Source organism: Mobula birostris, chromosome 21 (genome assembly GCF_030028105.1).
Source record: "Mobula birostris isolate sMobBir1 chromosome 21, sMobBir1.hap1, whole genome shotgun sequence".
NCBI classification, from domain to species: Eukaryota; Metazoa; Chordata; class Chondrichthyes; order Myliobatiformes; family Myliobatidae; genus Mobula; species Mobula birostris.
In genome coordinates, this window is record NC_092390.1 from 38,478,796 (window position 1) to 38,495,234 (window position 16,439).

At 35.7% G+C, this 16,439-nt stretch overlaps 1 protein-coding gene across 3 annotated transcripts in view; it reads right to left on the minus strand.

Moving 5' to 3' along the window:
• The window catches only part of LOC140185739 (exocyst complex component 6-like), a 183,521-nt gene that overhangs the window by 148,236 nt on the left and 18,846 nt on the right, over positions 1–16,439 (minus strand). For all 3 annotated transcript variants that reach the window (XM_072239333.1, XM_072239334.1, XM_072239335.1), the window contains exon 2: positions 9,838–10,009. In XM_072239333.1, the coding sequence (XP_072095434.1) occupies positions 9,838–10,009 (172 nt within the window). The remainder of the gene's footprint in view (positions 1–9,837; positions 10,010–16,439) is intronic.

Consider the following 16,439-nt stretch of genomic DNA (forward strand, 5'->3'; position numbering starts at 1 on the left):
ATCTTTTCACACATGAACACTTATTAAATCATCACATTCAAATTCATTTTTTATCATTAATTCTTAGAACAGCAAGCATTCAGCTTCATTTGAGAGTTCAATATTGTTATCAGGATTTCACTGTCCACTTCACTACAACAGTGTTCCAAAAACTTAGTTCTCATTTTTTATTGGGTGTCCAGATACAAACTTATCCTTGCAATCACAAGTATTAAACAATTCATTCTTCTAAGCTGCTGTAAATCAACATCTGCATTTAAGATGCTAGAATGGCTTTACAGACACAAACATGTTGTATCAGCGGTACCTAAACTAAATCACAAGGAACAAAATAAAAATAGCATTATGTGACACACGGGTGCAATTTTTTGCATGCCTTCTTTGGTGTCCAAGATAAACTCAAAATCAGGTAATGATGGATGCCAGGCAGGCTAATGCCCATGACAGAGCTGGCAGAGTTTACAACTTTCTGCAGCTTTTTCCAATCCCCAGCAGTGGCCCCTCCATACCAAATAGCCATGCAGCAGTTAGAATGCTTTCCATAGTATGTCGGTAGAAATTTGCAAGTTTCTTTGGTGACATACCAATTCTCCTCAAACTCCTAATGAGATATAGCCCGTTATGCCTTCTCTGTAATTGCATCAATATGATGCGCCCAGGATATATCCTCAGATGCTGACACCCAGGAACTTGAAAACTGCTCAGCCTTTCTACTTTTGATCTCTCTATGAGGACTGGTGTATGGTCCCTCAACTTCCCATTCATGAAGTCCACAATCAATTCCTTGGTTTTACTGATATTGAATGCAAGGTTGTTACTGCAATACCAATGAACTGACCCATCTTGATCCTGTACATTTCATCATCTGAACTGCATGCAACAGTTGCCCTTTAATGGGACCATCTTAACTTGGAACTTTAAACTCTGAACAGATCATTTATGGGCATCTCAAAAAATAACATCAAGTTTATCGAACCTCCTAAAAACTATTTCCTTTATAATAATTATAAATGTAATGAATCATTGTTTGACATTTCCAAGACAGTTTTCTAAATTAGGAGACCAAAGCTTGCCAAATCTATAATAACTGATATAAAAGCACAATTTCTCCCAAAATCAACATCACCTTGTTTTATAGTGTTATTAACATGGTAAAATATTATTTAATTCTACATAGTAGTATTCTCAAATAATGCCACGGTACAAAAGTTATTTTGGGTAAATTAACAAGAAGTTGGGAAAAGTTCACATTTAAAAGGAGTACAGGGTGGGGTAGAAGCAGTTTTGTCAGAACATTTTAGATATTAAGATTTGGACATCAGCTGGCAACAGAACGTGAATGCATACAAGGATGATTGAAGTGCAAGGCATTTGGAAGATTACTGGGATACAGAGATGCAAAAACAGGGATAGCTTCTGAGGGGAAAAAACCTTAAAATTGAGCAAATCAGTGTAAGTTAGATCACAAATGGTAGCATATTACAAACGTTTGTAGATGACCACATTCAATCAAGTGTGATCACCCTCACCCTCTTCTTTGAGAACTTTGCCAGTGATTTGAGGCAGAGGTGAAGTTCAAGGCCGATTCAAAAGCAACAATAGATGACAACTTCCCATGTGTTATGTGAACTTCAAAGGTCAAAATGTGACAGCAATGTTGTGAACAGTCGGGTTCAATTTTTTTTTTTTTTTTTTTTTTAAAATAGTGCCAGGGAAAGGAATGAAGTCAATGATTCGGAGACAGCTTTTGAAAATTCCAGCAACAAACTGAAGGAAAATTCCGCCCATCTAGCAGGGAGTTTATAGAAGCGGTCAGATAATTCAGTGGAAGGATAAAGGGAGATGCCGGTAATGTAAATCAGGGGTCCCCAACCTTTTTTGCACTGCGGACCGGTTTCATATTGACAATATTCTTGCGGACCAGACGACCCGGGGGGGTTAGAGTTGCCAACGAACAAGAGTAGAGCCAAATACATTGCTTACACAGAGAGACTACAATGACGATGAAGCCTTGCACGGGCATCACTGCACATGCATGCCGATTTTTTCTACAAATTGTTTTTGGTGATTCTGTTGGGGGGGGGGGTGGGAGTGTTAATCATGACCGGAATATAGGTGATAAGTGGCTAATACACTCAATTTCGTTTCTAAAAGGGTTTATCTAACGAATTTAATATTAAACACACAGCGCATATTTTCCTCGCATGAATATAGTGATAAGTCAATTATCAGGGGAGCCTGAAGTAAGTGTTGAATGAACTTCCAGTAGAAGTAGTACAGGCAGGTTCAATATTATTTAAAGAAAAATTGGATAGGTATATGGACAGGAAAGGAATGGAGGGTTATGGGCTGAGTGCAGGTCGGTGGGACTAGGTGAGAGTAGCGTTCGGCACGGACTAGAAGGGCAGAGATGGCCTGTTTCCGTGCTGTAATTGTTATATGGTTATATAAGTCAATAGCATCATAACATTTTAAGTAACGTTTGAATATTAAACACACAGCACATATTTTCCCCGTATGAACATATAAAATCATTGCAACACACCAATATCGCTGAATCAGTGGGCGCCCTGGGCTGAATGCTTGTTTCCCTGCAACAAGATGGTCCCATCGGGGGGTGATGGGAGACAGCGATACTCGAACGGGGTTCCTTATGTCCAGGCTATTACGCAATTTGGTTTTCGTTGCATTCATTGCAGAGATATGTTGGAAATGGAAGCAACGTTTTCAGTGTTTTTGTGGCTATCTCAGGATACTTAGCCTTGACTTTGAGATCCAGAATGCCGGCAGAGATGTTCTGTCAAACATACTTTTCAGCCCGCTGACATTTGCAAGCTCACATTTGGCGTTTTTTGCATCCTCAGGAAAAAGATTTTTCTTTTTTCTCACATGTTCACCATTCCTATTCAAGAATTGATTATTTCTTTATTGATTCTCGTCTTATTTCTTCAGTGATTAAATGTGATTATGACTCTATAACCATTTCGGATCATGCTCCACTTAAGCTTTCTATTAAAATTCAGGCCAATACACAAAATAATAGACAGTGGCGTTTTAATTCGCTGTTGCTTCAGGACTCGGACTTTGTTAACTTTATGAATGAACAGATTGATCTTTTTTTTTTACAATTAACTATACAGAGGATATTTCTGTGAACATTCTTTGGGATACTTTTAAAGCTTATATTCGTGGTCAGATTATCTCATTCTGCTGCTTTGAGGAAGAAGCTGAAGCAGCGCAGGGGTTGGTAATCGTGGACAAGATTAAGGAAATTGATAAGAAATATGCTATGGTTCCTTCTGAGGAGTTATATAAACAAAGAACTGAACTCCAAATGGAACACAGTTTATTACTTTCGTCCTCGATTGTAAACCAATTAAAGAAAACAAGAAGTGAATTTTATGTACACAGTGACAAAATTGGTAAACTGTTGGCTAATCAACTGAAGTCTAATTATGCTAAATCTCAAATTAATCAGATTTATAACCAAAATGATCGACTGATACTTGACCATGTGGGGATTAATCAAACTTTGTGATTTTTATTCTTCCTTATATCAATCAGAGTCTCCTCGAGATTCTAAATATATGAATGATTTTTTAGATAATCTAGACTTCCCTGAGATTTCACAGGATATGTCTTCTATGTTAGATACTTCCATTACCACGGATGAGATTAAGAATGTTATTTTCTCTATGAATTTGGGGAAAGCTCCTGGCCCTGATGGGTTTACCGTAGAATTTTAAATGTTTTGCACCTTCATTAATCCCTTGGCTCGGTAGGGTTTTTGAGGCTTCATTAAAACTTGGTAAACTTCCTGAATCTTTCAATAGAGCGTCAATCTCTCTAATATTAAAGAAGGATAAAGATCCTGCTCAATGTGCATCTTATAGACCAATATCCTTATTAAATGTTGATTCTAAAGTTTTTTCTAAGTTATTAGCAAATAGATTAGAAAAAGTACTTCCTTTTATTATTTCGGAAGACCAAACGGGTTTTATTAAAGGTCGTTACTCTTTTTATAACATTCGCACACTGTTAAATATTGTTTATACCCCCTCACAAAATGTTCCTGAGTGTGTTATCTCTTTAGATGCTGAGAAAGCTTTTGATAGAGTAGAATGGCCTTATTTATTTAAGGTGCTTGAAATGTTTAACTTTAGCTCGAAATTTATATCCTGGATTAAATTGTTATATCATTCTCCTGTGGCCTCAGTCCATACTAACTCTTTAAGCTCACCTTTTTTCCCTCTTTTTCGAGGTACTCGACAAGGGTGTCCTCTTAGTCCTTTATTATTTGATATTGCCTTAGAACCTCTTGCAATTGCCATTCGAGAATCTCCAACTATTACTGGGATAACTCGGGGCTTAAAGTCCCATAAAATATCACTCTATGCTGATGATTTACCTTTATATATTTCTAATCCCCAAAAATCCATCCCTGCTGTTTTAGAGCTATTAGCACAATTTGGTCTTTTTTCAGGTTATAAATTAAATCTTAGTAAGAGTGAACTTTTCCCAATTAATAAACAATTTCCCTTATATCATAACTTTCCTTTTAAATTGATTAATAATTATTTTTCATATCTTGGGATTAAAATTACTTGTAAATACAAAGATTTATTTAAGATTAACTTTTTACCCTTAATTGATCATATTATTCAACTTTCATCTAAATGGTTTCCTTTATATTTAACTTTGATTGGTCGTATTAATGCAGTTAAGATGTTTTTTCTGCCAAAATTTTTTATATATATTTCAGGCATTACCAATTTTTGTTCCAAAATCTTTTTTTGATAAAGTTGACTCCAAAATTTCTTCATTTATTTGGCAAAATAAAAACCCGAGACTGGGTAAAATACATTTACAGAAAGCTAAGAGAGATGGAGGCTTAGCATTACCTAATTTTAGATTTTATTATTGGGCAATTAATATTTGACATATGAAATTTTGGTTACTTGACCAGGATATACTATCCATTCCTAAATGGGTAGCATTGGAATTACAATCTGTTCAGGGCTATACACTTGGCTCTATTTTAGGTTCCTCTCTTCCTTTTGATTTGAAACGCCTTAAACAGGTGTCTAACCCGATAGTTAAATATACCTTACGTATTTGGTTTCAATTCAGAAAATTTTTTGATCTTAACCAATTTGGGCTAGCGATTCCTATTTTAGGTAACATATTTTTTCCTCCCTCTTTTACGGATCGTGCTTTTCAAATTTGGAAGACTAAGGGTATTTCACGGTTTTTGGATTTATTTTTAGATGGTTCCCTTATGTCTTTTGAACAATTATCTAATAAATATAATTTATCAAGAATACATTTTTTTAGATATCTACAAGTTAGAAATTTCCTAAGTACTATACTTTCTTCCTTTCCAATGCTTCCTCCTACATATATCTTAGATACTATAATTAACCTTAATCCATGTCAGAAAGGTGCATCGGCTATTATTTATAATATTATTATGAAACTTAGGAAAGCTCCATTTGATAAGATTAGGTTAGATTGGGAACAAGAATTGGGATCTATTATTTCTGTGGATGACTGGGGGCAGATTTTACAATTAGTCAATACTTCCTCTATCTGTGCTAAACATTCCCTAATTCAATTTAAAGTTGTTCATAGAGCACATATGTCCAAAGATAAATTAGCTCACTTTTATTCTCATATTAATCCTTTTTGTGATAGATGTCCGGGGCAGATAGCTTCTTTAACTCATATGTTTTGGTCTTGTCCTACTCTGGAAACTTTTTGGAGAGACATTTTTAATATTATTTCCAAGGTATTGAATATAGATATCTCTCCCCACCCTATTACTGCTATCTTTGGACTACCTAAAATTTCCAGTAATCTCTCTCCTTCAGCCCGTAGAATGATTGCATTTCTTACTCTAATGGCGAAAAGATGTATTTTACAACATTGGAAAGAGCTTAATGCTCCAACTACCTTTTTTTGGTTTTCTCAGACGATATTATGCTTGAATTTGGAGAAAATTAGAAGCAATCTTTATGACTCTTCATTTAAATTTGAACAGACCTGGAGATCTTTTATTCAATATTTTCATTTAATGTAATATATATCCTTCTTGTTTTTTTTTTACTGTTTTTAATGGAGGTCGGGATTGAGGACGTGATTTTAAGTTTTTTTAACTCTGTTTGGTTTCAAGTTAGCCCATTGCTTTGCTTTTAGTTAGTTGACGATGGGTTTTTTTTGGGGGTTTTTTTTTCCTTTTCTCTATTGATATATATAAAAATTAGTATACTGTTATGTTACCTTGGTATGTTATGTTTAAATTACATTGTTTGTATTTTTTTTGTATTAATATCTCCTGTAATTTTATTATATTCTAACAGTGTATTACTGCCTATATGGCTTACCCTTTTGTATACTTATTCAATAAAAAGATTTAAAAAGAAAGACATTTGCAAGTTCAAGGAGTTGATCTTCTTCCCGCGCTGACATGGATGACCTCACATGCGTAATGGCTCAACAGTGGGCATGACAAGGAATGAGGAAAGGTGCAGCTGACTCCTATCACCAAATCATATTGCTTCCTCGTGGCCCGGTACCGGTCCGCGGCCCAGTGGTTGGGGACCGCTGATGTAAAGCGAGATGCCCTCAACCCTCAGAATGGCAACTAAAGCCATGCTTTTTAATTTGTAGGCTGGTGCCAGTTAAAATGCAGATGGAAAGGCATCAAAAGATGACAGTATTGTCCACCACATCATAGACTATAGACAAATTAAAAAGGAAAAACAACTTTGATTACAAATAAGAGAAAATCTGCAGATGCTGGAAAGGCAAGCAACAAACACAAACTGCTGGAAGAACTCAGCAGGCCAGGCAGCATCTGTGGGAAAAAAAAAAGTGTACAGTCAACATTTCAGGCCAAGACCTTTCAAGCAGGACTGTCACAAAAGGATGACAGTAGTTACTGAGACATTAGCAGAGGTCAAAACCTGACTGAAGGAATTCAAAAATAACATTTCAAGAAAAGTGGATAAAGGTTTGGAGGAAATCAGAGACTTTGCAGATATATTGCAGATAGAGCAATAACACTGGACAACAAAGACTTTGCTTTCTGAATACTTTTGAGATATCTTATGGATTTTCGACTGCTGATAATGAAAATCATCATGAAATTTCTCTATTACACATTTTTTTAAAAAATTGTCTACATTTGACATTGCAATTCATAGCTGATCAAAATAACAGATGCCAAGATTAAGGAAGGTATTTTTGTTGGTCTAGAAATCAATAGGTCATCAGTGACAGGCAATTCAAAGTACTTTAGTGGGACCAGAGAAAAATCCCATGGAAAACATCCAAGGATGCTGTTGAAATTTTTTTTTAGCAACTACAGAGCACCAAACTATATGCAGCTGCATACAAAACTATGAAGTCCAACATGTCACTCAAGATTTTCTGTATTCCCATTTAGAGTTCTTCCCTGCAAATCTTGGCACAACCAGTTACAAGCATGGTGAAAGGTTTCACCAGGACATTGTGGTCACAAAGTGTATCAGGGCAACTGGAATCCATCAATCCTGTCTGATTATTGTTGGACACTTAAACGAGAAGATTCAAACACCGAGTATAAGTGAAAATCAAAACATTTTTAGCTTAGTTGAACAATTGCAAAGTATCAGCACCATTATGCAATTAAGCACATTATATTCAATAAAATTTCTTGTTTCTCCAAATTCCTACGTGATACAAATAGTCTGAAATTATATTGTGTCTAGCTTCAAGTGGTCTATCGTAAACAAAAAAATCTGAGGAAGCAACACTTGCGGAAAAATTTGTTGCCCAGTGTAATTTGCAAGAAAATAAGAGTTAAGCTTTGGACTTTTGAAGAGAGACTGATAGCAAGTTTGAACATAGAACAGTATGGCAAAAAACAGGCCCTTCAACCCATGATGCTGTGCCAACCTTTCCACCTACTCCAAAATCAATCTAACCCTTCCCTTCCACACAGCCATCCATTTTTCTTTCATCCACATATCTATCCAAGAGTCTCTTAAATGTCCCTAATGTATCTACCTCTACCACCTGCTCTAGCCATGTCCTCCACACACATACAATTCTAAAACACCTACCTCCTGTCTTCTCTCCCCACCCACCCCCCCATACTGTTCTGTAATCACCTTTAAAGTATGTACTTTCGTACTGGCCATTACTGTCTGGGAAAAAGGCACTGGCTGTCTATCTTTTCCTTTTATCATCTTATGCACTCACCTGTTAAGTCACCTCTCATCCTCCTTCACACCAAAGAGAAAAGCCTTAGCTCATTCAACCTTTCCTCACAAGATATGTTCTCTAAACTAGACAGCATCCTGGTAAATCTCTGCGCCTTCTCTAAAGTTTCCAAATCCTTCCAATAATGAGATGACCAGAATTGAACACAATACTCTTACCCCATCAATTTGCATGTAAGGGATCTATGGATGTGAACCCCAAGATTTCTCTGTTCCTCCAAGCCACTAAGCATCTCGCAATTAACTTTGTACTCTGCCATCAAGTTCAACCTTCAAAGTGTATCAACTTCAGTTTTGTATTGAACTCCATCTACCACTTCTCAGCCCAGGTCTGCATCTTATCAATGCTCCATTGTAACATACAATAACCTCCTACACTATCCACAACATCACCAATTTTTGCCATCTGCAAACTTCCACATCTAAAATAATTCATTAAAAAAAAATCACAAAGAGGTCCCAGAACAGATCCCTGCAGAACACCACCAGTCACAAACATCCAAGCAGAAAACGCTCAATCTGCCACCCTCTGCCTTCTGTGGGTAAGCCACTTCCAAATACAAGTTTCTCTAGATCCCATGTCTCCTGACTTTCTGAATGAACCTACTATGGTGAAAATTGTTGAATGCCTTACTAACATCCACACAGCACATCCACCTATCCTCCTATTCATTTTGTCACTTACTCCAAATCAATCAGACTCATAAGGCATGACTTGCCCCTCACAAAGCCATGCTAACTATCCCCAAATGGTAGTAAATCTGTCTCTCAGAATCCTCTCTAATAGTTTCCTCACCAATGATTTAAGAATCACTGGACCGTAATTACAGATTATCCCTATTACCTTTCTTGAAAGAAAGAATAATATTTTCCAACCTCCTGTCATCTTGCACTACCCCTATGGCCAGTGGATACAAAATAAAACATGAATAGTTCAGCAAGCTCTTCCCTTGCTTTCTGTAATAACCTGAGGGTATATCCCATCTTGCCCTGGGGAGTTAACTCTCCTAATGTTCTTCTAAAGTTCCAACTCAGCCTCTTTCTCAACTTCAACATGTTCCAGCACATTAGCCTGCTCTACAATGACCTCACATTCATCAAGGTCCCTCTTACTGGTGAATTCTGAAGCAAAGAATTCATTAACAACATCCCTTACCTCCTACTCCAGGCATGTTTCCTCTCATCGCTAATCTAGAGTGAGTACCCTCACTCTAGTCCGCTTCTAGTTCTTCACACGTGTAGAACGCCTTGAGGTTTTCCCCAACCCTACTCATTTGAAACAGGGATCGTAGTGGATGTGCTGGTGATGGTGGTTTTCCCTAACCCTACTCACTTGAAACAGGGATCGTAGTGGATGTGCTGGTGTGGGAAGCTAATGGAAAATAAAGGCAAGCTATTGGGAGAATTTAAATGAAAGTGAAAATTAGCTTTTTTTTGGAAGGTGGAGTGTTTAGCACTCACAATTGTAAGTAGATTGTAATAAGTAATGTTAGATACAAGGTTTACAGCATCATTAAACAAAAATGCATTTGAATTTTTTATTTGTCTTTCTCAATTGAAAAAAAAGTCTTACCTTCAGCTTTCCGGCATTTGATCTCACTTTAAGCAGTTCAGTTATAGCATCAACAAAACCTTGATGATGAAAATTGCACATTTTTTCAATTTCTCGGTCATGATTCCGAATGCGGGCCTCAAGTTTTTCCATAAACCGTTTGTGCGCATTGGGTTGGTCATCATATACAGATCTAATGAGAGAAATTTAAACCAGTCACAAATAATATTCTCTTCGTCAACAATGAACAATACCAGTAACTTTAGTTCAGGGTTTTGACCCAAAAATGTTGACAGGTCCTTTCTGCCACAGATACTGTTAAACCCAGAGTTCCTCCAGAAAATGAGGCAGATTTTCCAAATGTTCATGGTGCCATCTAGTGAAAAATTTCATTACAGCAGTGTTCCCATAGAATACACCACAATTCATTTAGATTGCATGCACTGTCCCTCAGAATTACAATATCATATTTATACACAGACTTTCATTTTTTAAAAAAATCACCAACATAAAAACATTAGTGACAACATGAAAATGTGAAAACATAATGCATCATTTTTTGCAATCCAGTGCTTTAACATGGAAACTCTCATCTCTTGCCATGTCAAAATAATGACTCAAGATCCAAATGCAAATTATTGGACTAGATCTTAGTGTTAACATCCACACTTGATGTTGAGGTAAACACTGTAACACTTACATGTGCACATCCCCAAAGTCGAACTGGCTATACAAAAGTATCTGACACTATAGTACATTACTCTCAAAGTGCAACATACTACAGCATACTTACAACACACGACTCAACTCATCTCACTGAGTTTATGCCAGCTCCCAGTTAAGCTAGTCCATCAGTCCCATTCTCCCTCCCCTTATTCCCCCCAATAGCCCTGCAGCAAATATGCATTCACATGTCCACAAATTTCCTCTGGCTGACAGAACACAAAAGATGACAAAATCACCACACCAGCTTCATCATCTGTTAAAACTTAAGATTCCTGATTGCTTTTCAAAGTCAAGAACAGAAAAATTTAAAGCATTATGGTTAATGTAAAACTTTTCTGTGAAACGAAACACTTTTCTGCATTATTTCTATTTCTGTCTTGCAGGTACTCAATGTACACTGGACTGAATGGGCTCTTTGATCCTGCATGATCCACAAGCAAATCAAATTACAGCTCATCTCTGCATTACAGCTGTTCAACGTTCAAAGTTATTATCATAGTCATACTTTATTGATCTTGAGGGAAAATGATTTTCGTTACAGTTGCCCCAACCAAGAATAGAGTATAAATATATCAATATAAAACCATAAATAATTAAATAGTAATATGTAAATTATGCCAGGAAATAAGTCCAGGACCAGCCTATTGGCTCAGGGTGTCTGACCCTCCAAGGGAGGAGTTGTAAAGTTTGATGGCCACAGACAGGAATGACTTCCTATGACGCTCAGTGTTGCATCGCGGTGAAGTGAGTCTCTGGCTAAATGTACTCCTGTGCCCAACCAGAACATTATGTAGTGGATGGGAGACATTGTCCAAGATGGCATGCAACTTGGACAGCATCCTCTTTTCAGATACCACCGTCAGAGTGTCCAGTTCCATCCCCACAACATCACTGGCCTTACGAATGAGTTTGCTGATTCTGTTGGTGTCTGCTACCGTCAGCCTGCTGCCCCAGCACACAACAGCAAACATGATAGCACTGGCCATCACAGACTCGTAGAACATTCTCACCATCGTCCGGCAGATGTTAAAGGACCTCAGTCTCCTCAGGAAACAGACGGCTCTGACTCTTCTTGTAGACAGCCTCAGTGTTCTTCGACCAGTCCAGTTTATTCTCAATTCATATCCCCAGGTATTTGTAATCCTCCACCATGTCCACACTGACCCCCCAGATGGAAACAGGGGTCACCGGTGCCTTAGCCCTCCTCAGGTCTACCACCAGCTCCTTAGTCTTTTTCACATTAAGCTGCAGATAATTCTGCTCACACCATGTGACAAAGTTTCCTACCGTAGCCCTGTACTCAGCCTCATCTCCCTTGCTTCAAAGTACACATATGTCACCATATACAACCCTGAGATAAATTTTCTTGTGGGCATACTCAAATCCATAGCAATAACCATAATAGAATCAATGAAAGATGCCACCAACTTGGGTGTTCAACGAGTGTGCAAAAGACAAACTGTGCAAATATAAACAGGCACCTAAGATTTGTCCCTGCAGAATTCACATATCACTGACCAAATTTTGACAGAACAAAATTCACTGAATTTGTTGGTAAAGTAAGTAAAATTGACTTTTAAACTCACACTGACATATGTAGAGAACAAAGATTTGCTTTACAGAAAGTCATAATATGGAAATTTTTCTAGGAACGCAACCCTTTTCCCCCCCCACACTGCAAGCTGGAAGACACTTGTAATACAAAATTTTCTACAAATTGGTTGCAAGCTCATGACATTGAAAGTTTAGGTAGATATAAACAGTTTCAGGTTTTCTTACATTTTTATGGGTAAATGTTAGTGGTTTGTCTCTGAACTACTGGAAAACCACCATGATTTCAACCTCCCCTCACTATGTAACAAATTGAAACAAGCCCATGTATTAAATACTACTAAAACATCTTTTCTTTTTCAATCTTTTTATTGGTTTCATAATGATAAACATACCGTAGTATTGATACAAAGTTATTGGGATTACATTGTTATAATTAACATAGTTAAATATAAACCCAGTTGACACATGGGTACTAAACCTCCCAATCATACAGGATACAAATATAATATACAAAGAAAAGGGAAAAAAATCATGAAAAAGGAAAAAAAAATAAAAATATACCGCAAAAGAAAAACTAACCTAAACAGTGTTAATCAACTAAACCAAGAAAAGAAAGACATGGGCTGTTATGTAACATCAAAAAAAGGAACCATTAGCGTCATCGACTCCGCTCCTCTCAACATATATTAAAAAGAAATTGAATAAGTCTGGTAAAGGTCAAATTACATCATATGAAAATGTTGAATAAATGGCCTCCAAGTCTTTTTGAATTTAATAGAGGGATCATAAATAAAACTTCTAATTTTTTCAGTTTAAACACAACATAGTTTGAGGAAACCAATGAAATGTGGTGGGAGGATTAATCTCTTTCCAATTCAGCAAAATGGATTTTCTAGCCATTAATGTAAGAAATGCAATCATCTGACGAGCTGAAGAGGTTAAATGAATTGATTCTATCATTGGTAACCCAAAAATTGCAGTAATAGGGTGAGGTTGTAAATCAATATTCAGAACAGTTGAAATAGTATCAAAAATATCTTTCCAATATTTTTTCAAAAAAGAACATGACCAAAACATACGAATTAAAGCTATCTCAAAGTGACATCTATCACGTACAGGATTTATATGAGAATAATAACAAGCTAATTTATCCTTTGACATATGAGCCCTACGCACTACTTTAAACTGTATCAGCGCATGTTTAGCACATGTAAAGGATGAATTAACTAATTGAAGAATTTTTCCCATTTTTCAATCAGTAAAATAATCTTGAGTTCTCTTTCCCAATCAGTCTTAACTTTATTAGATACGCCTGGATGTATTTTCATAATTATATTATAAATAACTGCTATCACACCTTTCTGAAAAGGATTTAAATCTAAAATTTTTTCCAAATTATCTGTTGAATATAAATTTGGGAAGGTAAGAGAAACAGTATTTAAAAAGTTTCTAATCTGTAAATACCTAAAAAAAAGGGATCTAGACAAGTTATATTTATTAGACAATTGTTCAAAGGACATGAAACTATTATCCAAAAATAGATCACAAAATCGTACTATACCTTCAGTTTTCCAAGCCAGATATGCTTGATCCATAATAGAGGGTTGAAAGAAGAAATTAGATATAATAGGATTTGCTAAAATAAATTGATTCAACCCAAAAAATTTTTGAAATTGAAACATATACATAAAGTATGTTTTACTATTGGGTTATCCATTTGTTTATACAATTTAGAAAGAGTAAAGGGAAGCAAAGTCCCTAAAATAGAACCCAATGAAAACCCTTGTAAAGAATTACATTCAAGATTTACCCAATGTGGACTTGGTTACATCCAAGTCCCATAACCAAAATTTTAAATATCGAATATTAATTGCCCAATAGTAAAATCTAAAATTCCGCAAAGCTAAACCACTCTCCTTTTTAGATTTCTGTAAATGTCTTTTAAATAACCGAAGATTTTTGTTCTGCCATATATATGAAGAAATTTTGGAATCAACATTATCAGAAAAGGATTTCGGAATAAAAATTGGCACCGCTTGAAATAAATATAAAACTTTCGGCAAAATAATCATCTTAATAGCATAGGTCCGACCGATCAATGACAGAGATATTGATGACCATTTAGTAAACCAAAGTTTAATCTGATCAGTTAAAGGTAAAAAATTAGCCTTAAATAAATCCTTATGCTTTTTCATAATTTTAACCCCTAAATATGTTAAAAAAAAAAGTCGGTAACCAATTTAAATGGTAAACATCCATAAATAGGAACCTGCATATTTCGGGGAAATAGTTTACTCTTATTAAGGTTCAATTTATAACCAGAAAAATTACTAAATTGAGCCAAGATAAAATAGCAGGAATGGATATATAATAACAAATCATCTGCGTATAATGATAACCTATTTCATTTCTACAGGTAATACCAAAAATGTTAGGCGAGTCTCGGATAGCAATTGCTAAAGGTTCAAGGGCAATATCAAATAATAATGGACTAAGAGGGCATCCCTGCCTAGTATCCCGAGATAGACGAAAAAGGGAGATCTTTGATTATTAGTACCAACCGAAGCTACAGGGATATGATATATCAATTTAATCCAAGATATAAGTAATCGGACTACAATTAAATTTCCCAAGCACACTAAATAAATATGGCCATTCAACTGTACCAAAAGCTTTCTCAGCATCTAATGAAATAACACATTCCCGAGTACTAAGTGAAGGAGTATAAACAATATTCATTAACCTCCTAATATTAAAAGATGAATAACGATTTTTAATAAATCCAGTTTAGTCCACAGAGATAATTTGAGGTAATACCTTCTCTAACCTAGTTGATAATATTTTAGAAAAAATGTTTTAATCTACATAAACAGTTCCAGGTTTTATAACATTTTTATGGTAAATGTTCGTGGTTTGTCTCTGAACTACTGGAAAACCACAAAGATTTCAACCTCCTCCTCACTATGTAACAAATTGAAACAAGCCCTACTAAAACATCTGACACAACAGAATTAAGATATCACCAGATTAAAACATTACACTAACTAATGTGGAATTAAAACAAAAATTGTACTAGAAATAATTGCTTATGTTAAGTGCATTTCTAAAATGCACAAATTTAATGCAAAGCTCAAAAAATTCAAAACGAATTGTTTTCAATTTTTAAAATGGAGGAGGCAAGTCTTCTCATGATAATGAGACCTACAATTCAACTTCAAATATCTATAAAGTGGATTAAATATCAGAAACCAGAACATTCTTGGCTAACAAAAGGCATCAGCATTAACTTGTAAAGTGAATGCCATGTTTGACCAAGTTAAAGAACAGCAGATTAACAAATAGAATTGAGTGGACATTGAGTTCCCCATTTGAAAAGATCAAGATAAAGTCAAGTTTATTATCATGTGCACAAATATATGTAAGCACACATGCAATGAAAAATGTACTTACAGCAGCACAGGCACACATCATAAGCAGCATTTACAATAAAAAAGACCATTTTTACAAGATAGAATCTTGCAAGAGCTATTTTACATCCCTGCCCACAATATAGTGCAGCCACCATTCTCATTCATGATCTTGGCGCCATCTGGCCTTTGTGAATCTCAAGCAAGAAATTGAAAATGCTTTCAATTATTTTCTTCACTATGTACCTGTTTTCTGCCCCATTTTCCTCAAATTTCCTTCTGCTCACTGGTGAGCTAAACTTTTAGCAATTTTTTATTTTCTCTGCACTCCCACATTTCCCTTCACTTTACTCAATGAAACATTACTGCACATGGTTAAATTTAATAACCAACACTGTTGCTTACATTGCATTCCCTTTAGTAATTCAGTTTTGATTCCATCTCGTACCTTTCTCTGATCTATAATGTCTCCTCTTTCTCTTAGAGTGACAGAGACCAAAACCACAAGAAAGCTTAATGGGATTACAAAATAGGACCAAGGTACAGAAACAGAGGCCTGGCAGAGAAACTGGATTAGGATGATAATACAAGCATTATGGTTAAAAACAACATGGTGCAATGCAAGACACAGCAGAAGAAACTAATAATAATAATCACAATTTCTTAATGGAACAAAAATGAAGATTGCACTGTGACATGAGTGGGCAAGTTCAAATGTACCATGTTTAATAAGGATTTACAAAGTTAACTGCCAGTAGGAACACCAGGAAATAATATTTCCGAAACTCAAATAAACAGTTATTGAACATTCAGATAACTAGGAACACTTGTCTCAATTAACTTGAATCTGACACTGAAATTATGAAAAATCCAGTTAGAAAATTATTATGTAACAGCATCAACACCAATAGAAACTAAATTTTGTTCAGAGATAAA